The 27,212-nt window shown below is 39.3% G+C and overlaps 1 protein-coding gene across 2 annotated transcripts in view; it reads right to left on the bottom strand.

Moving 5' to 3' along the window:
* PHLPP2 (PH domain and leucine rich repeat protein phosphatase 2) overlaps nt 1-27,212 on the bottom strand; it is a 65,652-nt gene that overhangs the window by 14,039 nt on the left and 24,401 nt on the right. For both annotated transcript variants that reach the window (XM_034672858.1, XM_002920951.4), the window contains exons 3-12: nt 23,552-23,742; nt 18,877-19,002; nt 17,114-17,268; nt 14,749-14,895; nt 14,142-14,372; nt 12,664-12,866; nt 9,291-9,351; nt 6,150-6,245; nt 3,925-4,080; nt 1,448-1,648 (exon numbers count right to left, since the gene is read on the bottom strand). In XM_034672858.1, coding sequence (XP_034528749.1) covers nt 1,448-1,648; nt 3,925-4,080; nt 6,150-6,245; nt 9,291-9,351; nt 12,664-12,866; nt 14,142-14,372; nt 14,749-14,895; nt 17,114-17,268; nt 18,877-19,002; nt 23,552-23,742 — 1,567 coding nt within the window. The remainder of the gene's footprint in view (nt 1-1,447; nt 1,649-3,924; nt 4,081-6,149; nt 6,246-9,290; nt 9,352-12,663; nt 12,867-14,141; nt 14,373-14,748; nt 14,896-17,113; nt 17,269-18,876; nt 19,003-23,551; nt 23,743-27,212) is intronic.

The raw sequence follows: 27,212 nt of genomic DNA, 5'->3' as shown, positions 1-27,212 counted from the left end.
TTTTATTTATTTATTTGAGAGAGAGAGAGAAAAGCAGGCTATCCCCTGAGCAGGGAGTGTGACGTGGGGCTCGATCCTAGGACCCCAGGATCATGATCCAAGCTGAAGGCAGATGCTTAACTGACTGAGCCACCCAACGCCCCAAGATTCTGCCTTCACTTTGAAAGCCATTGTTCAAATTCTTTGAAAGAAGCAATCAAGTTTATCCTGCTTGTCTTCTATAAGCTCCAAAAGCTCATTTCATAAACATTCACAAAAATTATAATCTCTGTGAATTTTTCTAAGTTTATCACATTTCTAAGAAAATCTATAAAATAAAATTAGAATAAAAATAGTTTTGTTTTCAAATTATATCAAACATATAATTTCAAATTACAGCAAACATAATTTTATACGATATATATAATTTCATTCAAATTATATCAAATGTCATTTATTTCCCTATAGTCTTCATTTCTGAAAACATGATTTTTAATGACTACTTTCATGGTATAGATGGATTTTTCTGGCATCAAATTTCCCAAAATCTTTTTTATCAAATATATTTTGGAAGATACTTATTTCTCCACTGACACTGTTTAAAACCTTGACAGCATTAAACATCTCTCTTATGTTTTCTCGTGGGTATAGCCTGGCTAACTATTATTCATCTCTTCCTCCAGGAAGTCAACCCCACCCCCAGGCACCGTGGAGTGCAGAGCTACCTGTGTGTATCCTTAACACCTTGCATTTGTTACACTGTACTGCAACTGCCTATTACTTGTCTATTTCCCCAATTTGACTGTAAGTTACTTGAGGACAGAGACTGTTACCTAACCATCACTGTTTCCCCAGTATTTATGCAGTACTTGACATATAGTAGGCATTCAATATATAAATATATATAATGAATAAATTAATGGACTCAACAGTATATTATAAAACAGAGCTGACAAGAGAAAAGAAAAAAATGTTTTCAGAATGTATTTCTTTTTTTTTAAAGATTTTATTTATTTATTTGACAGAGAGACAGCCAGTGAGAGAGGGAACATAAGCAGGGGGAGTGGGAGAGAAAGAAGCAGGCTCCCAGTGGAGCAGGGAGCCCGATGCAGGGCTCGATCCCAGCACCCTGGGATCACGCCCTGAGCCGAAGGCAGATGCTTAACGACTGAGCCACCCAGGCGCCCCATCAGAATGTATTTCTTAAGCTTACACTTTTATAGGTTGAAAATTCTCAGACCATTATTAAGTAATTAGAACAAAGAATCAAATGCATTTTAGCTAAGATTTCTCTGGTTACTGATACTTAACAACTGGGTACAGATTTTCTCATTCAATCAGTAGAATCACAGCACCAGCAAGTTGCTCAACATAAAGCAAGAGGGCCCAGTAAGGTAATTGTAATGTAGACTGCAAATGCAGGTTTCACCCTATGTGTCTGAAATGATGAATGTTTGCATTTGCTTACCTTGCAGGAAAGGTCTGTAGCTGGTTATTCGCAAGATGCAAGATCCGCAGGTGCGGGTGGCCCACCAGAACAGGCACACACTGGTCTGTCAGGAGGTTGTTGGTCAGATAGAGCAGCTGCAGAGCACTCAGACTCTCCTCTCCAGCCCCAGCAGATGGCAAAGATTCCAGACTGTTTGCAGATGCATTCAAGTATCTGAGACTGACAGAACACACACAAATCACCACTTCCTGTATGGTTATTTGTTACCATCCTACCCTCTCAGTATGGAACACTGCCATTTCATGCTCCTGAACTTGTGACACAAGTAATTTCTTCCAGGGTTGTTTTTTTTTTTTTCTAATCAATTCTATCCACCCAACCAAAGTTCCTTTTATTCAACTCGTGCAAGCCAAGTAGAGAGGAAAGAACTTAGGCTTGCTTGTGTTCCCAGGCTTCTGTAGTGGCCTGTTTCTAACCTAGTTTCATCTTTTATGGTCTGTTGTCCACGGAAAAGGTGTCATTGAATGTCATGTTCACAAATATCTCAATTGTGAAGACACCCTTCAGAAAAGTTTTTGTCTGATTTGAACAGGATCATATTTATTTAGCCAATCCTCTGAGAGTCTGCTAATAATGGCCATAGAGGCTGTTGGCAACTACTTGCTGTTATAGACAAGTTTTACCTTCCATGAGAATGATATAAGAAAACCAGTTTGCTCAATCCTGTGTCAACACCGAGTATCATAATTCATTTTAATCTTGGCCAATCTAACAGGTAAAGTACGGTATGATCTTAAAAATTTACCTAGCACGGTGTTTGGTATATATAGAACATGCTCAATAAAAGACAGCTATTATTATTAACCTTGTTGCGTGTTAAGTCTCCTTCATAGTATGTGATCCACATCCCTAGTTAGCTTTTTAGCTGTTGAGGATACTGTTTATATGTGTGTATGTCTTTGTATGTCCCAAAACGGCTCTGTGCAGAGTTAGTATTAGATTAGTGTCATCAACAGTTTGCTATAGCTACTAAGTAGCTTCCTTACTACAAATTCTAAGTTTGTAAACCTAAGTTGTAAACCTTTAAAAAAAAAAAAAAAAGAAAAAAGAACTAAATGCAGTGAGGCGCCCAGCTGGCTCAGTCTGTGGTGTGTGCAACTCTTGATTCTGGGGCTGTGGGTTCAAGACCCATGTTAGATACAGAGATTGCTTAAAAATAAAAACTTAAAAAAAAAAAAAAAAGAACCAACAACCAAGAGGGCAGCTGGTGGCTCAGTCACTTAAGCATCCAACTCTTGACATCGGAGTTGTGGGTTCAATCCCCACACTGGGTGTAGAGATTCCTTAAAAATAAAATCTTTAATTAAAAAAAAGAGAGAGAGATTAAGAGGTTGGGTCAGTTGGTTAAGCATCCAACTCCTGATTTTGACTCAGGTCATGACTTCAGGGTTGTGAGATCAAGCCCTGTGATGGGCTTCATGCCCATGAAGGCTGCTTAAGATTCTCTCTCCCTCTACCCCTCCCACTCTCTCTCCTAAAAAAAAGAAAATAAGAGCTAAATGCAGTGTTACGCATTACTAACAAATACTTGCTAATTAACAAGTTAAATGCTACTGCATTAAAATTCCATATAAACTTTCCAAAAAGAAAATATCCCTCAAATATTTTCTAGAATTTCCAAAGATTTTAATTTTAGGAAAATCCAACCAAGTATATTATACATTAAGAGATATATAAGCTGCCAAAGAACAAGCCAGACACTTATGAGCTAAATGCTTTTTGTATGTATCCTGTAGCCTTATGTTAAATTTCTACTGCTTATCTCTTGTTTTCTCCATTTCTAAACTGAAGACAATATTGCAGAAGACTATAATTAAAACTAGTTTTCACTTAATGGTGACATATGCATGAGATAAACCTGATTACAGGAAGTACAGGAAGACACACTATTTATTAATTTACAGTGAAAACACAAATAACAACTTTTGGAACAAAGTTACCTTTAAATGCACAGTTTTCCAAGCAGGTAGTAAAAAAGCACTGCACATTAAGAATGTAACTTGATGATAGCTTGGTAAAGCAAGAACAGAAAACTAAATTAACTTTAGTGATATGTCCTTTTCTCCCAAACACAAAAGGTGAAAATTGCCAAGAAGACTTTATGAGAAAGCTGTAATTTTTCTTTAAGAGGTCATAAATGTATTCATTTTCGGAGATGAAAGCCTGTTTGAAATTTCCCAAGCTGCTTCAAATTGTTTACAACACTAAAACTTCTTCAGTATTTGATGGTTATTTCAACTTTTGAGTTAAAGACTACTGTCTCATACAACAGTGTCATATTTGTTTTCATATAAATTACTCATAAAAGTAAGTCTCCACCCATAGTTGGACTGTTGGGCAAACACTGTAGAGTTCCAAAGGTCACTCCAATGACAAGTTAATACAGTTTGTTTCGTCGATGATTCGCTCTTCTAAATAACCTCTGTGGCACTTACTTTAAGGCCTTGGAGAAGAGCGTATCTGGCAGCCTGGTGAGCAGGTTATGCTGAATATCCAGTGCCTCCAGGGGGATGTGCTCCACCAGCACCGGCAGGCTCTGCACCTGGTTGTGCCCCACCGTCAGCTTTCTGAGACTCAAGCTACTAAGGATTCTAAGGGCAACAGTACAAAGAAACAAATGAAAAACTTCATTAAATCATTCTTTCTGAGTCTGCCCTTGGCCATCTCCCTGAAATCAGTAAACTAAGAGAAACCTGTTAGACAGTCTCATCACCGGCAAGCGCCCAAGCCAACAGAGCGGCCACGACCATATGCTTACCCACCACCCACTAGGAAGTCATTATGAAGTCACTTCGGGAAAAGGTGACTTAATGAAAGCAAATAAAACAGAACAGATCTAAACAAAAAAAGCAATTTCTAGAATAAACTGATTTATATTTTAAGTCTAGACAGCACCAAAAATTAGGTCAATTTATTAATACAGTTTATCCTTGAACAACATGGATTTGAACTGCGAGGGTCCACTTACATGTGGATTTTTTTTATAAAGGCAGTATAGTACTGTAAATGTATCCTCTACCTTATGATTTTCTTAACGAGATTTTCTTTTCTCTAGCTTACTTCAAGAATAGAGTATAAAATACATATAACATACAAAACACGACTATTTATGTGATCAGTAAGGCTTCCAGTCAACAGTAGGCTCTTAGTAGTTAAGTTTTGGGGGAGGTCAAAAGTTACACGTGGATTTTCAACTGTGCAGGGGTCGGGACCCGTAACCCCACATTGTTCAAGGATTAACTGTAACTGATTGTAATAAATATATTTACAAAATTTATTATAACAAAACTACTACTTACTTAGTGCTCAAAATGTGCTAGGCCATTGTAACTATTCAGTTCAGAAGGGTCAAGGGACTTTGATTTGCAAAAGATCTCACACTGAATGTGGGAAATAGTATGGTCAGGACTTGAACTAAGGTCCGATTCCAGCTGCATTCACACCTACTGTGCTGCAAGCCTCTAGTTTATTTTAAAGACTCCACTAGGTGACAACTACACATCTTACACCTCAGTGCTTTTGAATATCCCATTCCCTCCCCCCTAGTACCTCTGTCTCTCCACCTCTACGTACAGAAATCTCACCATCTTATAAAAAGGTCAACTCAAATATGTAGATCTCTCCTAAAGCACTCCATAATTGTTCAAAATTGTGAATTTCTAAAACATTTGACTCATAATGTAGTGTAATGACGAAGAGTGAAGGCTTCAGAATAAGAACAACCGCTCTCAAACGTCAGCTCCCATCATTTCCTAGTCCAGTGTGACTCTGGACAAGTTACCCAACCACTGCAGGCCCTCATTCCCTCACTTGTAAGATGAGAACAAGAGCATCTATCTAATAAGGTGGTTAAAGGATTAATAAGGTAATAAAAATGAGGTTCTTTTTTTTTTTTAAAGATTTTATTTATTTATTTGACAGACAGAGAGACAGCCAGCGAGAGAGGGAACACAAGCAGGGGGAGTGGGAGAGGAAGAAGCAGGCTCCCAGAGGAGCAGGGAGCCTGATGTGGGGCTCGATCCCAGGTCCCCGGGATCATGCCCTGAGCCAAAGGCAGATGCTTAACGACTGAGCCACCCAGGCATCCTAAAAGTGAGGTTCTTAAAACATTACTCAGTTCATAATAACTTATCCAATACAAATTATCTATTATCACAATCAGATCACTGATCTATGCCAATGACTCCTGTTACATTTTATCACAGTTATCTGTGCATGAGTCATCCCAACTATCCACTTACCAGTTCCATGCGGGAAAAGACTATATATTAGCCATAACTGTACTCCTTACAGCACTTCACACTGCCCTGCACTTAGCAAGTACCCAATATTTATCAAACAAATGAATGAAAATACCTTTGAAAGGCAACCCAAGGGGCGCCTGGGTGTCTCAGTCGGTTAAGTGTCTGACTTTGGCTCAGGTCGTGATCCCAGGGTCCTGGGATGGAGCCCCGCATTGGGCTCCCTGCTCTGCGGGAAGTCTGCTTCTCCCTCTGCCTCTGCCCCTCCCCCTGCTTGTGCTCTCTCTGTCTCTCAAATAAATAAATAAAATCTTTAAAAAAAAAAAAAAAGGCAACCCAAATCTAGGAAAATAATCACACATACATACAAACACATATTAATACATACATACATAATACATACATTAACACACACATACCTCATGGGAACCTCTGTCAGAAGATTATAGCTCACATCTAATATTTCCATCTTCTTTGCTTCACAGGCCCAGTCAGGGACACACTCTAGCAGGTTTCTACAGAAAATAATTAAAAGGTATCACTGAAGATGATGAGTGGAACTCATTTCACTAGTCTGTAAGGTATCTGTTAACTGGCCTGTGAGCTCCTTGAGGGCAGGAGCACTCTCCCCAAGGCATCCCTAGCACACCACCTGGAATATAGAAGGTGCTCAATGAATGTTTGTTGACAGGCAGAGAGAGACAAACACACGATCACGTATTATATTGGATCAATTATGCCACCTGCTCAAAGAAGACACTGAGGCTCTGAGCACTAAGGAAAGCACAGAGTAAAGAGATGGGCTGAGGAAAGACAATGAAAGCAGTGGCGTTCTAAACAGACTTTCAAAGACGAGTAGGATTTGCACAGGTAATGAATGACTAGAGGAGAAGAAAAGGAAATTGTGGAGAAAATGAACCAAGTCAATACAAGTGAGGAAGAAGGGACAAAAGGTAAGTGGTGACAGAAGCTGCAAGTCATTTACAACGTGAGCCCAGGCCACCGGGCAGATGGTGAGCACAAGGAATTCTATGTTCAGATGCTACTTAGCTTCACTAAGGCTCCAAGGGTCTATTGACTGACAGATCACATAATGAGGCAGAAAGAAGCAGGTGCTGTAGGAGATGCGCAGATACTGTTACAACAGCCTAGTGAAGGGAGCACTTTGCCTAACGTGGAGGATCAGGGCAAGCTCCCCAAGATACACGATATCTCGGTTAGAATCTGAAGAATGTTGTACACTGACCCAAGATGACAAAGACATACTAAGAGGTGACAACACGAGCTAGAACAGCAACAAGAAACGGGATGATGGATGTGAGGAATAATCAGCAGTCTGGTGATGCCAGAGCAGCAAATATGGAGCCAACGGGTAAGACACAACCTGGAGAGACCTAAATCGTGTCTAGAAGGCTGTGATTTTATCCCACGGGTATGGGGATCACTGAAGGGTCTGCACGCAGTACAGAGACAAGGTCAGTGTTGCACCTTCACTAGCTCACTCTGGATACTCAGAGGTCTGGCTGAGGTGTTTTTTTAGTGAAAGGAAGCTGTTACAGAATTGCAGACAAGAAATGATATGGGCCTAAATGGGTGGCAATACACACAGAAAAGAGGGGAGGGATTGTCCATCTGATAGGACTATCTTACGATAATGCCAAAAGCTGAAACAGACACAAGACAACAAGCTAAGCAATGCTCGGAGGAGTGGATAAGGAGTTTCATTTGGCACGTATCTGAGGTACTTGTACTTGGAGACGGGCAGGTCAAAAATGCCTCATGTGAAACTGGACACCTGGGTCTAAGGCTGGAAGAAGAGGTCTGGGCTGGCGATCCAGGTGATGCTGATGCTGAAGTACAGCTGAAATCACTGGAGTAAAGGAGACTTTGTCACATGAGAATGTAGCACACAAGGACAGGCCCGGAATAAGTGACCTGTAAAAGGCTGGCTGAGGACGAAGAGTATGCAGGAGACAGGAGTGGTCGAAGCAACATGAAAAAAAAAATCAGACCATATTAGCCAGCTGAGGAAAAAGCATGCTTGAAGAAAAGAGAGCAGGATTTACAGTGTCAGTACAGAAAAGTTCCATATGAGAGGCTGAAAGCAAGCTGTGATGGGGATAAACAAATGGGAACTGAGGGAACTGAGCCAACAAATGAAAATACTTACTGAGAAATTTGGACAAAAGGGAATGAGAAGAATTAGATGGTACCTAGAAGGGCTGCAAGAGAAAGCAGACTTTGTTAAGAGAGAAGAGGTGTGAGTGTGCCTAGATGGAGAAAAAGGAAGACCCCGGCCACACACGAGAGGGGAGGAAGTGGTGACTCACAGAGCAAGGTCTGGAGCAGGGGAGCGGATGCCATCTCGGGCACAGAGGCTAGATTGGACTTGACAGAGGAAAGAAGAGGAGAATGGATACGAATCTACATGCATTTAAGCAAGGTGGTAGGAAACTGAGGGAGATCACCTAAGATGATCTCTATTTTCCCAATCAAGTGAGAAGCTAAGTTTTGGAGTGAAGGAGATGGGGGGCGGTGCTGCTGAAGGAAGCTGAGCAGAGTGGAGCGGATGCCCAGGATACGGGAAGGAGCTGACAACAGAAAAGACTGATAAGTTCCAGATGAGTTTGGAAACTGTGACTTCACAATAGTGTTAATATGATTTTCTTTAGCAATGATCAAGCCCAGAGAAGGTAAACCTTAGTACTGACCCATGCTGGGGTTTTGCTGAGAAGATAAGACCGAAAGAAATGGATGGAAGGGAATCTAGAACAAGAGCTTAATAATAATGGTAACAAAGTAACAATAACAAAAAGAAACTCGAGTATAACAGTTACTATTTCCTGAAAAGACTATTTTATGCCAGGCACCATACTAATATGTTGCTTTTAGTATCTCATTTAATCTTTGATGCTGACCATATAGGACCCTGTCCACTTTCTACCTGCTCTACCACTCTATAATCACAGGATTTAAGAAGCTACCTTGTAGCTGTGCGTTTGGTTGTCAAACTCTCCACTAGTCCATAAAACTCAACCACTGAATCCTGAATGCCCAACAGTGTTAAAAATGAAGGAAAGAAAGCAAACCTCAGTTGTATTTGTTCTTGACCAACAATGTAAGTAATAAAATCCTGAATATAATCAGTATCTCTCTGACCATCAGACTAACGTGGGTGATAAGAATACCAAAAAAATAAGAGAATAAAAATTTAAAAATAAGTCACTAAAAACCAAGAATTATCTGATTTCAATCAGCAAAAAAGGAAATCACTGCCATGAAGGAGAAAAAAGGTCGTCTTTGTTTGCATCTCATTCTAAATCCCCAGACTTTAAGAATGAGTAATTCACAGGCACCTTTCTGTTTCAAGAGGACCGTCCCTTGAAATAAATGGTATGGCAATTAAAAGTATTTCTCCACTCATCCTTTCTCCCTTTTCCAGGCTAGCCAAATATTTCAATGTATTTAGATGTCTTATACTTCAAAACTACCAAAGTATCCATATCCATCTCTTAAACATTAAGAATCAAACAAGCACCACTCTCATGAGACACACTCACCGTGAAAGCTCTAGAGAAGTGAGTTGACTGGGTACTGGATAGACATTCACCGCTGTCAGCCCTAATCAAAAAAACAAACAGGTGTTAGTGACACTCTCCAAAGAAGAAAGTAACTGAAAGTAAACAAGGGCAAAGTGGCTCAGTGTGATCACCAGGGAGAAAACTGATGTCATCTGCTGAGATGAACTGAAGACAAAAAGTTGGGTAACTCGCAATGACTAACTTTGACTACCCGATCCTGACCTGAAAACCAAATAAAACAACTAACTGAAGGATCCTGTGTTCTGGTCTAGACTCACACTAAGTTCAGGCAGCTGTTAAATCGCAGCAGTGACTACTTAGCTTTTAAACTTAAAAAAAAAAAAATTCGATTAGATTTTTACTGTCAATATTTTAACTTTTAATTAAAGCAAAACATAAATACAGAAAAATGCAACAATCTTAAGTGTACAAATCAACAAATTTTTACAAACAGAACCCAATGGGGTAACCAGTACCCATATCAAGAAACGGCGCATTACCTGCTGCCCCTGAATCCCCCTTTGTTTCCCCTTTTAGTCACTTCCCAACAGGGCAACCCCACCCTAACTCCCAATACCACAGATCATTTTTGCCTATCCATATAAATACACACATACGGTCTGCATACTTCTCTGTCTGGCTTTATTTCCTCCACACTGTGATTGTGAGATTTGGCCCTATTACTGCATATGGCTATAGTTCATGCATCTCGTGGCCATATTAAATTTTTTATGTCAATATACCACAATTTATTCAACCATTTTAGAGCTGGTGGGCAATGAAGTCTTTTCCAGTTTGGGGTTACTATGAATTCTGCTTCCATGAACATTTTTGTCCATGTCTTTTGTGGACTAACGTAAGCAGCATTTATGTTGGGTGTAAGACAGGAAAGAGACAGAGAGAGCAGATAAGTGCACGGTTTTCCAAAGTGGCTGTACCAATTTAGACTCACAACAGCGGACACTGGTATTTTCAATCTTTTCCATTCCAGTCACTCTGGTAGGTGTGCATTGGTGTCATGCTGGGGTTACAATGTGCATATCCCTGATGACCAGTAAGGCTGAATGCCTTTTCCTACATTAACTGACCACCTGGATAACCTCTTTTGCGAAGCTGAGTTCTTTATTTTTGAGGCATCAGAATTACAAGTGCTGGGGTGAATTCTTCCAGGCTGTAGAACATTAAGGATTTTTTCTGTCAGTACAGCAGCTAACTTCAAGCAAGCCCCGTTTAGTAGGGCACTGTGAGCATCTCAGTCCCCAAAGACAGCGTGTATGTCAATGAGGCCTTTTCTAACGGGCCACTCATTCAGATTCTCTAGATACATTTAGAATAGAGAATGGGCCTGACAGCAAATATCTACATGACAAAAGACCGACTACCATCTCGCAATATCTATGAACAGCACAAGTGGACACTCATCAGCTTTGACGCCGTTTTGACCTAAGCAATTAATCTAAGCTACAATTTGAAACTTCTCTAGCAAGATAAAAGGCAATGAAAAGTGAAGTCCTTATCTTTTACCCTAATGTATTTTAGAGATACAGAAAAGAGAATAAAATAATGAACACTCGGGGCGCCTGGGTGGCACAGCGGTTGAGCATCTGCCTTCAGCTCAGGGCGTGATCCCGGCGTTATGGGATCGAGCCTCACATCAGGCTCTTCCGCTGTGAGCCTGCTTCTTCCTCTCCCACTCCCCCTGCTTGTGTTCCCTCTCTCGCTGGCTGTCTCTCTCTCTGTCAAATAAATAAATAAAATCTTTAAAAAAAATAAAATAAAATAATGAACACTCGTCCACCCATCATTCAGCTTGTAACAAATCTTCACATTCTGCCTTATATGCTCCAGACTTTTTTAAGAATGAAAACACTGCACAGACCAAGAGGTAAACATCATTGTGAACATGATTTTTATCCTTCCCATGGATTCTTTATCCTGTTATGGCATCATATAGCTAAGGAAACAACATTTCTGTGTGTTTGAAAATCTGATACAACTATCTTGGTGTACATATAATTATGCTTTTTTTTTCCCTCAAAAAATGTTTCTAAGATTTACCCAGATTAATACACGGAGCTTTAGGGCATTCATTTCCATTGCTTTGTAATATTCTAGCGTATAAATATGTTACTGTTTACACATCTTCCTATCAGTAGTCATATTTTTTTTTTCAACGTAAGGAACAACACTGTGATAAACATTCCTGTACACATCACCTTACGCACATGTGAGTGTCTCAGGGAGATATCCCAAACGGAGGAACTGGCAGAATATGGGCTACACGCATCTCTGACTTTTTTTAACACTGTAATTGCTCTCCAAGGTGGCTTTACCAACTGACCCTCTCGGTGACAATGTATGAGAGCTGATTCTCCACATCTTCAATAGCACTTAGCAGTATTTTTTTAAATTTGATTGAGTATACAATGGCATTATCAAAATTTGCATTTCTCCAACACTTAGTGATACTGAACATCTTTCTCCATCCCTTCCTTAAGCACAGAAAAATTATACATATAATATTCTATATATTATACAATATATTATATATACTAATATATAATATATTATAATTTTCTTGGTAAAGAACGCTCCATAAAAAGAATGGCACCAACAAATATGGGGCCTTTCACATTGAAAAATATTCCTGGAGCAAATCACTATTGAAATTGAGTGGCTTCTTGGTCTAGAGCTGAGGCAGCACAAAGTTTTAGACTAGAAATGGGCAAAGCTTTTTCTGTAAAGGGCTAAGCCTGTGGGAAATATTTTAGGCTTTGCAGCACCCCCCCACCGGTCTCTCTTATAGCTACTCCGTTCTGCCACTGTCTCATGAGACCAATAACCTGTAAACAAATGACCGTGGGCATGTTCCAATCAAACTCTATTCACTGATCCCTGAATTTCATAGAACTTCCCCAAGTCAAAATTATTCTTCTTCTGATTTTTTTAAACCCTGCCATTAAAAAAATGTAAAAACCCATTCCTCGAGGGCCATATAGAAACAGGTGGTGGGCCAGATCTAGCCCCTGGGCTGCAGTTTGTCAACCCTTGTTTCAGGCTATTATTGATACACTTTTTTGAACATGCTTGCCCATCCTCCTACCCCTTCTTATTCTGCAAAATGCCTTTTATTAATAAATACTCAGTGAATCTCCAAGTATCCTGCAATGCCTTTTTATGCATATCTCAACCACTTACATATTGACAGCAAACTTAAAAGACAAAGCTGCTCTCAATGAACCTCAAACTAGACTTTGCAGAGTGGCTGAGCAACACCACAGATACCACTGTTCTTCGAAAGCTCTGACAAGAGCTACAAGAGAAAAACCAGGAGGCTGGACAGAGAACTCACTGTTGGAACTGGCATAGAGAGTTCGAAGGGAGAAGCCACTGAGTGTCAGCTCTCTCAGCTGGTTCCGTTCACAGTGCAGCTGTTCCAAGCTACATAAGGAGCTAAGATCTAAGTCAGCCAGTTGATTGTCCCGCAAATCCATGTGGGTGATGTATTTATTTCCCTCCAGATTTTCAGTAACCACGGTTTTCAAATGATTCATCCTTAAATATTCAGAAATAAGGAAATCATTAGAAATAAATTCTACTAAATATGCTTACCAAAAGAAAAATAAGAGAGGTATGATTCCTTTCTCTTTCCTAAACAACTCAAAAAGTTCACTACTTGCTTCATTTTGCAAGGTATTAAGTAAATAATAACAGCTTTCCTTGTGTTCTCTGTTTATAAGCTTAAGACAATCCAGACTTGCAAATACATATACAAACTAAGTAAAGAGAAAGGGAAAAAGGACCATGCCTACATACAGTTAGTTAAAAACTTACATCCAGATACTTAATAAAGTTAGGCAGGGATGAAGAAGCAGGCCAAAGGAACAAGAAGATGAATATAACACCTTTCAAGTTAGTGAGTAGCAAAGCAGTTGTGGTGGACCACGCAGAGAACAAGAGGAATCAGCCATACTTTCTTCTGGGGCTCTGCCTCCTCTTTCTTGTGCTCAGGTTCACATTACATTAATTAACAGAGAGGAAAATAATCTGTATCTATATGGAATAGTTCAAGGGCAAATTATAGAAAATGGGTTCCCTTCTATACTTGCAGAGAACACATAGGCGTGTCGTCACTCCCCTGGATCTCAATAAATTTTTACGTTACTATTTCTTTACAAGGAACATCAATGGCTTAGTGTAAATAGAAGATTTACTCTATGCATATATGCCTTTTATGTGTATGTGTCTTTTACCAGCTTCCTTAAAGAAAAGACTATAACTAGAAAATAAAACCTACAAAAAATTCATAAGAAAATCTCTAACATTTTTTTAAACATTTTAAATTAACATTTAATTGTAATACAAGGGATATCAAGAAGAAACCTACTGATTCAATAGAAAAATGGTCAAGTGTAAGGAAAAATACAAACTACCAATTAGCATATTAAAAAGATGCTCAACCTCGCTCATAAATAAATGCTGATTAAAACAATGAAGTATTATTTTCTCCTACAACACTGACAATAAGGAAAAAGACTGCTAAAATCCAACACTGATAAGGACGTGAAGAAATGGGAATTCCATAGAATGCTGCTGGGAGAGTAAATCAAAACAACCTTTGTCAAAGGTAACGTGAAAGTCTCTATCATGCGGTACACTTACCTCACTCATAATCGCTCTGCTACTGAGTGAAAAATGAAGTGTTACTAGAGTTTGGAAAATATACACTGTTCTAAAATCCCAATGTTTTAGAGAAGTCTATATAAAGAGAAACCACAAAAGACCATCAGAGGTCCATGAAATGGAAGACACGGTGAAGAACGGCCTCACCTTAAATCCACATGTTTGATATGGCTCATCCTGTTCAGCACCCCAAGGTTGAGGACTTCCAGGCGATTTCCTGCCATAACCACTTTATCTATCATAGTGAGTTTCTCATAAACCTCAGGAATTTGACTAAAATTGTTAAAGGAAATTCCCAGGGAAGAAAGCTGTTGCAGATCTCCCAATTCTTCTGGTAAAGTCATCAGAAAGTTGCCATCAAGACAGAGGGTTTGAAGACTGTAGTAAGAAAATAAAACAAGACTTTATGAAAGGTTTTAATTGGAATGGATAGAACTAGAGGGATAGATTCTGACTTATATCACTAACTTATTATGAATCCAATAATGACAAAACATCCTATCTATAGAGACTCAATGACACACATAATGCCATAGATGGTCCCTCCGATATCAAAAATTGTCAGAACTTCTGCTGTTGAACCTGAGGGGCTAACTAGTCGCCCCCACAAACAAGTAACAGCTGCTGACTAGAATCCTCATAATTACATGATTTACTTCACTGCCAGAGCTCATGTGACTACCTTCATTCCAAATGCCAGAGAAGCCCCTTATGCTGCAAGTAAAAAATGAGTCTAGCAAAATCAGATACTTACTTTAGTAGACTGCCAATCTGACTTGGCACGTCATGAAATCCGTTACAGGAGAGGTTGAGCTCAGTCAGGGTAGAAATCTCACATAACATTACAGGAAACAACCCAAGTTTATTATGGGACAAGTTCAGGCCCTTCAACTGAGAAAATCTAAAATGTAAACATACAAATTATAGTACTGAATAAAAAAGCCATCTGTTTTAAATGTCCACTGTAGAATTTGTTTCACAAATATCTACTAAGCACTCACTACATGCCAAACATCACTCACAGCACAGAGCACTGATGCCTAACCCCGGCTCCACACCAAAAAGGAGACCAGGTCTAGGGCAATGGGAGTTCTTCTCTCTTCTCCTTCAAAAGGCACAAAATCTTGGAAAGCTCATGCTGGTATAATTATTTAATATCAAGTCATACTGATATGCTTGAAATCTCTCTATCAAATTTCTATATGCAATATAAAAAAACTTGTAACAATTCACCAACTCATGGGCACAGGAATAGCTAACAAAAACGCACATCAAATCCCATTATAAGCAACTTCTTTTTACATATTGAAATTATATTGGCTCAAATGTTACTTGAAATGATGGGCACTTAGAACTTACAAATATGTATGTGATATAAGGAATTTTACTGCAATACGGTCTCATAGAGAACACAGGGAAATAGTCATTTTTAGTGCTTCTGTTTTGTTCCTAGAAGTATCTTTACTGTCTTACCCAGAGACAGTATTATCATACACTGGGTACACAGGAATCACTCTGCTAATTCTACTTCGGAGTATTATACTAATGATTATACTAGTGCAAGAGGGTAAGGCTGAGGTGGTGCTCTCCACAGTGATGATCTGTATCTCCTGCTTCTAGCCTGGAGTCATTGGTACCTCACTCTAATACTCTGCTTTGAAATTTTCAACTTTTGATTTCCAGTTGTCCTGACCTTGAGTACTGATTGTTCCTTTGACTTGGTGCCTTGACTTCAGAATTCCTAATCCAGCCCTCAAACTACATTAACCTTATTTTCACAGTGACTGAGAAGAAAATGCTAGAAATCCACTTCCTTAAAACTATGGCTTCTGTTGTTTTTACATACTAATATAATTAAAATTATTATCTCATTACTTGATAGAGGCTTGCTTATACCTAAAAAGCTTTGTAAAACACATCATATGGGATAAAAATCACAGTACTTTCTCAAAATTATTCTAGAAATATTAGTTATTACGTAAAATATGTAATTTCAATGTATATTATCCTTTTTTTAAAAGATTTTATTCATTTATTTGAGAGAGAGAGCAAGTGAGAGCACGAGTGGGGGAGGGGCAGAGGGAGAGGGAAAGGAACAAGCAGATGCCCCAGTGAGCGCGGAGCTCGACACAGGGCTCAATCCCAGGACACTGAGATCGTGACCTGAGCTGAAGTCAGACACTTAACCAACTGAGCCACCCAGGCACCCCACAATGTGTATTATCTTTTTAATTACCACCTAATTTGAATGCTTTAATTTCCAATTTCTCCCTTGCTCACAAGAAGCTCACACAATTACTTATACTAAATATTTATTCACTTCTATCCACTTTTAAAGGGTGGAGGGTGGGAAGGAGGAATATATTCTAACAAAGGAACTCGAAAATATATGGGCCACAGTCCCTTAGGAGTGAAATGGTCCATTTATCAGAAGAGAGAGGTTTCGGGGCGCCTGGGTGGCACAGCGGTTAAAGCGTCTGCCTTCGGCTCAGGGCGTGATCCTGGCGTTATGGGATCGAGCCCCACATCAGGCTCCTCCACTATGAGCCTGCTTCTTCCTCTCCCACTCCCCCTGCTTGTGTTCCCTCTCTCTCTGGCTGTCTCTATCTCTGTCGAATAAATAAATAAAATCTTTAAAAAANAAAAAAAAAAAAAAAAAAGAAGAGAGAGGTTTCATAGCTGTCAAAAGGCTTAGAAGCAAATACACAGGAAAGATAAAAGCCCCAACCTGGGAGTGGAATTCTTGAAAATGGGCCTATTTCCTTTAAGTTATTTGACATCTATGATTCAAAAACTTGCCATATATTCAATCTCCCAATTTACCCTGGCTTCAGATCATGCATCACTGTCACTGACTTATGTAACAAGATTATCCAGATCAATGGCAGCTCAACACTGCCTCTATAACAGAACATTTGCATCTATCTTTTGTTTCATGGAGGTGGAAAGGAGGGTAAGAAAACTGTACGAATAAAAAATTTTACTTCCTCTTCAAAATGAGGGGAAATTTTCAAATATATACACGATGGTAAGCATGCTCACTTCCAGGTACAAATAATTAAGACAGTGATCACAATTTGAGTTGAATAAGTTAGTCTGGAAACCCATTCCCCACATACCTGTAGAGAGTGTCAAGGCCCCCTGGTCTTTCCAGCTGCATGAAGTTGTGTCGCAAATTGAGGTAGGTGATATCTTGACTGTAGAAGAGATGCTCAGGGACCTCCTCAAGGCTGTAACATGAGAGGTCAACAGTGCTGATTCGCTGGGACACCACCTGAATAGGGTCAAGGAGAAGAGCCATCTGAGTTAGCACCAAATGCCTCTCACCCAGCACAGGAAGGAAGGACAGTTACACAAAAAAAGCGCTAATTTTAAAAATGGGAAAGAGAAAAAGGTAACAAGATCCAATTATTCATTTATAAAAACCAGTTTGTTTTTGTTTTTTCCTAAAACCGTAAGCTGCTTGAAACACACAACGGTGTAAGTTTTAAAGTGTCTACAAGTAAAAAGCAAAAAAATACAAATCATAAAGATGAAAAGTTAACATTTCATGCAAGAAGTTGAGATGATTCAAAGTAACTATACAAAACTCTAGCAGGCAGTGTGATATTGAAAGCCATGGCCTTTTGTATCCACATGGGCTCTGCTACTTACCAGTGCAGTTTCTTCATCTGTTAGGAGGATAAAATTAAATAACCCAGCAAACAGCACGCTGCTTAGTACACAAAAGGTGCTCAAAAAATATTAACTTCTCTTTTTAAGGTCAAAAGAATGGAATGGCTACTTAAAATTGAAACTAGTTTTATTCAGAAGAGATTTTATTGCCACTATGATGTATGTACAGAAAATTCAATAAAACCAAAACAAGTTTATATTTCTATAATAGCATGCTAATAAAAGATGGGTTGTGAAAATTGTCCTAAAAACCAAACAAAAGGCCACTGGAAAAGTCATTCATGTTTTATGGCATCTCATTATACCAAAACAATCCTTTATGCAACTATTTAGCTCCACAAAGAAAAGTGTGCTAAAATTCTGCAGATAGCTAGAAGAACAAGAGAATTTGGAACCTGCAACACAATTTCAGAGAACTTCATCTTTAAAGACTAAAAAAGCAGAAATTATGCTGAAAAGCTAATTATCCTCAGCATATAGGAACAATACTCTGTGACAGGAGCACAGGTCACATCCCATAATAAGTTCAAATTTAAAGTGGTTCATCAGGGGCGCCTGGGTGACTCAGTCGTTACGCGTCTGCCTTTGGCTCAGGGCATGGTCCCGGCGTTCTGGGATCGAGCCCCACATCAGGCTCCTCTGCCGGAAGCCTGCTTCTTCCTCTCCCACTCCCCCTGCTTGTGTTCCCTCTCTCACCGGCTGTCTCTCTCTCTCTCTCAAACGAATAAATAAAATCTTTAAAAATAAATAAATAAATAAATAAAGTGGTTCATCAAAAAATTTTAAAAAATTAAAAAAATAATAAAGTGGTTCATCACAGCTGTGTTAAATATATACAGACCAAGAAGCACTAGGCTAGCAATTAGGGAACGCTCCATCTCTCACTGACCACAGTGGTTGAGGGAAAGTCATTTGAATCTCATTGTGTCTCAATTCCTTCAAGGCCATATTCTTCTCACATAGATGGTGTAAAGGTAAATGCACCTGAAAACATTTTTGAAAGCTTTTTGTACTACACAAATATAAATAGTAAGTTAAGGACCTGATGGAATTCCATTATTTCATTCATTATATACTTAGAGGGACCTAAAGTAAGATACATAAAAATTATAATTCACTTTGTTGGGAGCGAGTTCAGTTTCAAAATACATCTGTAGTGGGCTTTTACAGTCTTATCCCCACACCAGGACGTTCGATAGTTTATCACCTTGGATGCTTGTCGCTGCCATCTCTGGCACTCGGCCAACGTCTCAAAGCTGACATGATAGGTCTGAGCTTGGGCTCCAGCTGAGCTGAACGCAAGGGAATGCTGCCGTCGCTTCACTTCTTCCACCTGAAGAGAAGGAGGGGAGAAAACCAAAACCAAGAAGAAAAATCCTAGTCAGAGAGCAAAGGACAATAACAAGACAACTCAATTTTCTAAAACAGGCAAAAGAGCTGAACAGACATCTTTCCAAGGAAGACTGAAAAATGGCCAGTCATGACATGACATGAAATGATGTTCAAATGCAAATCAAAACTGAAAGATACCATGTGACATCTGTTAGGATGGCTAAAATTAAAAACAGAAAATAAGTGTTGGATAACAGCTATTAGCAAGTTATGTGGGGAAACTGGATCCCTCATACACTGCAGTGGGAATGTAAAATGGTGCAGCACTTTGGAAAACAGTCTGGCAATTCCTCAAAGGTTAAACGTAGAGTCACCATGTGATCTGGCAATTCTACTCCTGGATAGATATATACTCAAGAGAACTGAAAACATACATCCACACAAAAACTTGTACATGAATTAGAGCAGCATTATTCCTAATAGCCTCAAAGGGTAACAACCCAAATGTCCATCCATCATCAGGTAAATATATAAACAAATATCTCACTTTGATATGTCCTAACTATTGAATCTTGGTGAGTCAGCTGGAAACTTCCAAATTATACTCATAAATCATTAGGTTTCTGGTGCCAAGACTGAATCAAATGGCAAAAACACAAAATACTTCAAGCAAAAAAGAATCATATTAAAAAGATCCCAATAAGGGGCACCTGGGCGGCTCTGTCAGTAAGCGTCTGCCTTTGGCTCAGGTCATGAGCTCAGGGTCCTGGGATCAAGCCCTGAATTGGGCTTTGCGCTCAGTGTGGAGTCTGCTTGTCCCTCTCCCTCTCTCTCTGCCTCTTCCCCTGCTCATGCATGCGCATGCTCCCTCTCTCAAATAAATAAAATCTTTAAAAAAAATCCCAATAAAATTAATAACATTCATAACATTCAATTGTGACCTCACAACAGGATTTTTTATTAATAATAAATCACACGAATGAGTCAAAATAAAAGATCTTATTGAAATGAAGAACAGATATTAATGATTGTTTTAGAATAATCTATTTTTCTAAGATTTTATTTATGTGAGAGAAAGAGAGAGCGCACAAGCGGGGGGAGAGGCAGAGAGAGAGGGAGAAGCAGACTCCCTGCTGAACAGGGATCATCCCAGGATCCTGGGATCGTGACCTGAACCAAAGGCAGATGCTTAACCGAATGAGCCACCCTGGCACCCATGTTTTAGAATAAACTTTCAGATATTTTACTATGGGGTATTTGACACAGAAAAACATACTCATATAATGTCAAATACTGAGAAAGGTTTGTAAATCTGAGATTCTCTTTCCGCCTCTCCCTCTGCCTCCCCCGCCCCATGATTGCTTGTGCACTTGCTTGCTCTTTCTACAATAAATAAATAAATCTTAAAAAAAAAAAAAAAGAAAAGAATGTTTTTGAGTTCATCCTTATTTTGGTGTATATCAGCAATTCATTCCTTTTTATTGTTCAGTAGTATTCCATTGTGTGGAATGTGCCACATTTGTTCATCAATTCACCGGTAGTCAATGAACATTTGGGCTGTTTCTAGTTTTTGACGATTATGAATAAAGCTGCTATGAACATTCACATAAAGTCTCTGTAAAGACAGATGTTCATTTCCCAATATCTAGAAGAAATGCTGGGTCATCTGATATGCATATGTTTCAGTTTATAAGAAATGAAAAACTATTTTCCAAAGTGACTGTACTCCCACCAATGATGAGAGAGCATTCCAGTTGCTCCTCATCTTTACTAAATTTGGTACTCATCAGTCTTTTGATTTTAGTCATCCCAGTGGTATGCAGAAACTCTCTGATATTGATTTGCATTTCCCTAATGACTCATGACGGTGAGAATCTTCCTATGTACTTATTTGCCCATCTGTAGATCTTCACTGGGAAAGGATCTGCTCAACTCTTCTGCCTAGTTTTTACTAGGTTATCTGTCTTTCTCTGTGTTGTAAAAGTTCTTCATATATTCTGGAGACAAGTCCTTTGTTGCACATAAACTTCCATAAAAATGTTTTGTATGATATTAATATAACCACAATGATACTCTTTTGATTGATATTTGACTAGCACGATTTTCCCACCATTTCACATTCAACCTTCTAAGTGTTGAGTACGTCTCTTATAAACAGCAAGTACTGGTGGCACCTAGGTGGCTCAGTCCGTTAAGTGTCTGCTTTTAGGTCAGGTCATGATCCCAGGGTCCTGGTATTGAGACCCCCAACTTGAGCTCCCTGCTCAGCAGGGAGCCTGCTTGTCCCTCTCTCTCTGCCCCTCCCCGTTCGTGTGCTCTCTCTCTCTAAAAAATAAATAAAATGTTAAAAAATAAAACAGCAAGTACTGGGATTTTAAATGACAACTTGTATCACAGTTATTATGATTACTGATACATTTCTATATGTTTCTGTCACTATAATTTGTGATAATTTACCATGCTAACCATTTTGTTCCTTTCTCTCCATTCTTTTCCTGCCTTCTTTTAGCATTAAAGAATGTTTTACATTTTCTTCTCCCACTCTACTTTTAGTGGCTATCCTTAAAATTTTTACTTAAGGTTTTTCCTAGTAAAGTGAAAAGTTATTTGATATTTCTATTCTCTTATTCCAAGACTGTATCACACATTACTTATCAAACATATCGCTACATCTTAAATATCATTCAGGGTAGTTTGAGCTTTAAGAGTTTATATTTATATTTAAAATATAAAAAAATTTTAAACTTTTTATAATCGATATTAACTTGACTGTCACATTTTATCAACGTCTGCACTCATCGTTTCTTATTTCTTACAACTTCCCTTTGAATTTCCTTTCCTTTGTTGTTTTCTTTTCTTTTTCTTTTTTTTTGGGGGGGTTGTCATTTTCTTTTATCCTATTTTCTTCATTCTGTCCTTTAGCTCCCAAGACCAAAAAGAAGTCTCACATCAGTAAGTGGTAGGTTCCTGCCCCCTGGCTGATACTGGAGTATGCATATTCATTCAGTGGGGACTTGTTCACTTCCTGGTCACAGGCCACATAACCGGTTCCCTCAACCTCTCTAGGACCACAGCTAGAACAAGACTTGGTTCCGGTCAGTGGTTAACAGGTGTTTGGGGCTGGTTGTTGTTGTTATTTTTCTTTCCAGCTTTCCTTCAGGAGCAGAGTACTACTCAATTCCTGCTTCAGTGAATACGTCTGGGCCAAGCTCTTCTCACGAGCAGAGAAATACTTACAGGAGCTGAACTCCTGGGCTGCCATGACCTTTCAGGCCCAGAACCCAGCGGGCCCTCAGGTTCAGACCTGCTCACCACATACATTTCTATTCTACATTCCACAGCCCAGCTATGTCTTTTTATGTATTTACCTTTCAAATCTATCTGTTTTATCAATACTGCTGTACATCTGGACCAGACTGGACATCTCAAAGCATGAATTCACTAAGTCAATTTTATCTGGGAGTTCTCTAAAATTCATACTGTTTTATGATATTCAAGATGGAAAATAAAAGAAACAAAATGATGTATAGCTTCATATAAATATTAACATATCTGTTGCCAGTCATCTGTCAGTCTGTTTGACAGACTTGCAAGTGAACTCCCTGCCTAGAATGGGGAATTCTCCAGCACAGACCAGAAATGGTATGCTCCCCACCTTGCTGCTGGAGAGGCACTTGTGACCACCCCCAACTCTGAATTTTAGTCAAATGGGGAAAAAGAAGAAGCTAGAAAGAATCTGTTTTAAGAATGGATGTGGCAGGAGGCTGTCTACTTGGGTGTTATGGATGCCTAGCAGTGGAGGCAGAGGTACCATCAACAAATAGATTCTGCAGGAGAATTTGGGGTATGGACAGGCTTTGGACCTCCTAAAGAATCTGTGATGTAAATAAACCTGTTTTATGCTTAAATTAGCGTGAGTAAGGTGGGGGTGCCTGGGGGGCTTGGTCAGTTATGCGTCCGACTCGGTCTCAGCTCAGGTCATGATCTCCTGAGTTATGAGGTTGTGAGATCATGAGATCGTGAAACAGAGCCCAGCACTGGGTTCCGCGCTCAGCAGGGAGTCTGCTTCTCTTCTCCCTCTCCCTCTAACCCTCCCCCTCGCTTGCTCACTCTCTCTCTCTCTCTCTCTAATAAATGAATCTTTAAACAAAAAATTTAGCCTGAGTAGGTTTCTTCTGGTTAAACCTAAGAACTCTAAAACACGAACTGTGTAATGTAATCTTTAATAATGATCATATTGGCTTTTTTTTTTTTTTAAAGATTTTATTTATTTATTTGACAGAGAGAGACAGCCAGCGAGAGAGGGAACACAAGCAGGGGGAGTGGAGAGGAAGAAGCAGGCTCCTAGCGGAGGAGCCTGATGTGGGGCTCGATCCCATAACCGCTGGGATCACGCCCTGAGCCAAAGACAGACGCTTAACGACTGCGCCACCCAGGCGCCCCTCATATTGGCTTCTTTAAAAAGATGTGGAGAAAGCACCGAAAAGTAAATGTGATTTTAATTAAGAAGATCAAACAAATGAAGAATAATTCATTTCTATGAGTCTTACCTTTCCCCCAACCAGAGGCAAAATGTGCATCTTTCCAGTATGACAATCCTTCACTGAGGAAACAATGAGGCAGGTGCCACAGAGAACAACTAGGCGTTCAGCCCACTTATGCAGCTGGGTCTTTCCCTTGCGTACATTATAGATGCCAGACAGGAGGATTCGATCCAGATGATCCATCTGGCATGGTTTTTCTAAAAGAAAACAGAAGTCACCATCCAGAAGTCACCATTCAAGTAGTATAAGACTTGTAAGGGAAAAGAAAGCATTGTCTGTCAACATTTAGCAACGTTGTTTACAGATATAGGTTACCAACCAATATAAGTATTACCAAGTAAGATCTCAGTCCTAAAATGTTATCCATCACTGAAGTTATACAATGGGAGTACTGTGGATTTTGGGCAAGGGAGCAAGATTTTATTTTGGATGCCACTGTTAATTCTTCTTCCAACACAGTCCTCTCTCCCATGTACACAGAGAAAGGCAATCTGGCAAGTCAATGAGATCACAGACTAGGGGGCCAGACATGCAAACCTGAGTTTGAATCCTGGTTCTGCCACTTACTTTGTTTCTCTGAACTACTTAATATCACTGAGGTTGACTTTCCTCATTTATATAGTTTGGATCTTAATACTACTTATCTTTAGGGTTTTCTTATAAAAAAAATTACGATAATTAATGTAAAGTACTGAGCATAGTTTCAGGTAACAAAAGAAGTACTGAATAAATGACAGCCACTATTGTGATTACTCTATTCTAGAAAGAAGAAATTAAGTATGGGAGCGCTCTAGCTCTGTACACATTACTCCATTTTCCTGTTCCTTGTGAGGAAAAGCTTATGGCTGACACTTCAATGAACTAGCCCAATCATGGTGGCAGAAGCTCATACGTGCATACCAGAGTTTCTTTTTCTACCCTCCCTCCCCATTAGAAACATTTGTAAGGCTGAGATATAGTGAACAAAACAGCACATTATGACAGAAGACAGGTTCTTGATTAAAGCATGACTAAAACCAGACTAATTCTACACAGAAATGAACAGGAGCAGCACTAGTATGAGGTGATGCAAACAGCAACATACTGGGAAGAGAGAGAACTGCATCATACCTGATATTATTACAGGATTGACTATGGAACCTGGGCATCACGTTTCCCTTTTAACTATGTGTTTCCCATATATGATCTGAGTCTTTAAGACATCACTTCAAAGCTTTAAAACTTTGCATGTGAATACTAGCTCTATGGGAGAGCCATCTCTCCTCCTATATGAGGCCAACCTGCTCGCTCATCCATATTCCAAACTCCACCTTTCTCAGGGAGTCTGGTTCTTCTCTCTTCTCACTCTTCAACTCCACCCTCCTTATTGTTCCTTTCGAAGTTACAAAAGTATTCGCGTTTTCTCCCATGTCCTCTCAGTCTCAACTGTGGAATTCCTTTAGTTCAGTGACTCTCCGATTTCTGTGTGCTCAAGACTTACTATGTGAGAACAGTTTAAAATGTAGGATGCTCACACCCATCCACAGAGAGTCTAATCCACAGGGCCTGGGATGGAACACAGGGAAATGTATTTTTAACAACTATTTCAGGTAGTTTAAATGCAGATGGTCTGCAAATCATATTTTGAAAACCTGTAAGTTTACCCTTTCGAGGCTCCTGTGTTCTCATTTCTGCCTCTATATTAGCTATCTCTCTGTTACCTCACCTCCAATTTACTCAATTTTCTTCAATCTGGCTTCCAGCCTCCAAACTGCCCTATTCATATGATGATAATGGCCCTCAGATTTCTATCTCCTGCCCCAATCTTCCCTTGGTTCTCATCTCATATATCTAATTGTCTGCTGGACATGTCCAACAGATGTCCCTATTTACCTCAAATTTCTAGTATCAGACTGGAAGAAAGAAAACTATCTTTATTCGTAAATGATAGGATCTTGTGTATAGAAAATCCTAAGTGAGCCACAAAAAAGGTAATTATAACCAACAAATGAGTTCAGCAAAGTTGCAGGTTACAAAAGGTTTTTACTATATTTAAGATTTATTTATTTTGGGGGCACCTGGGTGGCTTAGTCAGTTAAGTGTCTGCCTTCATTTCAGGTCATGGTCCCAGGGTCCTGGGATCAAGCCCCAAATTAGGCCCCTGCTTGGTGGAGGTTCTGCTTCTTCCTCTCCCTCTGCCTCCTCTCCCCTGTTCATGCTCTATCTCTCTGTTTCAAATAAATAAATAAAATCTTAAAAAAAAAAAAAGATTTATTTATTTTTATTTTAGTGAGAGACAGAGCTCACAAGAATGCGAGCAGGGAGAGGGGCAGAGGGAGAGAAATCCTCAAGCAGACTCCCTGCTGAGCACAGAGCCCAGTGCAGGGCTTGATCCCAGGACCCTGAGATCATGACCTGAGCAGAAATCAAGAGTCAGATGCTTAACCAACTGAGCCACCCAGGCACCCCATATACAAAAATTTTTTTAAATCAATTATATTTCTCTGCATAGGGAATAAACAATTCAAAATAAACTTACTGCATCTAAGATAGCATCAAAAAGAATAAAATGAAAATAGTACAGTGAAAACTACAAAACATAGTTGAAAGAAATTATACACCGAAATAAATGGACAACATCCAGGGTTCGTGGTTAGAAGATTTAATACTGTTAAGATGACAAAACTCCCCAAATTGATTTACAGCAATGTAATCCCTATCAAAATTCCAGCTACCTTCATGGCAGAAACTGACAAAGTGATCCTAAAATTCATATAGAAGTACAGTAGACTCAGAATAGACAAAACAATCTTGAAAAAGAACAAAATTGGAGGACCCACATTCCCCAATTTCAAAACTTAACTATAAAGTATGGGGCTGACATATAAAGTACAGTACTTGGGGCATCTGGCTGGCTCAGTTGGCACAGCATCTGATTCTTGATACGGGGGTCATGAGTTTGAGCCCCACACTGGGTGTAGACATTACTTAAAAAAAAATACAGTACTGACATGAGAATAGACATAGAGCAATGGAATAGAATTCACAGATAAACCCCTATATTTACGGACAACTGATTTTTGAGCAGGGTGCCAAAATAATTCAGTGGGGAAAGAAGGCTTGTCAACTAATGGTGCTGAACAATTGGATAGCCACAGGCAAAAGAATAAAGTCAGATCCCTAAGCTCACACTATATATAAAAATAAGTTCAAAATGGAATACAGACCTAATGTAAGAACTAAAACTATAAAACTCATAGAAGAAAACACTGGAATAAATCTTGTGGTCTTAAGTTAGGCAAAGGTTTCTTAGGTATCAACACAAAAAGTAAAAGTGACATGGGGTGCCTGGGTGGCTCAGTCGATAAAGCGTCTGCCTTTGGCTCAGGTCATGATCCCAGGGTCCTGGGATCGAGCCCCTAGTTGGGTTCCCTGCTCAGTGAGGAGTCTGCTTCTCTCTCTGCCCACACCCCCACTCCCTGTGTTCTCTCTCTCACACTCTCACTCTCTCAAATAAATAAAATCTTTAAAAAATAAATAAAAGTGACAAAAAAGAAAATATAGAAAAATGGACTTCATCAAAAATAACAAAACTGCTGTGCTTCAACAGACACCATCAAGAAAGTAAAACGATGACTCACAAAATAGAGAATATTTGCAAATCACATTCATAATAAGAGACTTGTAT

This window comes from Ailuropoda melanoleuca, chromosome 12 (assembly GCF_002007445.2).
Source record: "Ailuropoda melanoleuca isolate Jingjing chromosome 12, ASM200744v2, whole genome shotgun sequence".
Classification (NCBI taxonomy): Eukaryota; Metazoa; Chordata; class Mammalia; order Carnivora; family Ursidae; genus Ailuropoda; species Ailuropoda melanoleuca.
This window is presented reverse-complemented; position numbering and strand designations above follow the sequence as displayed.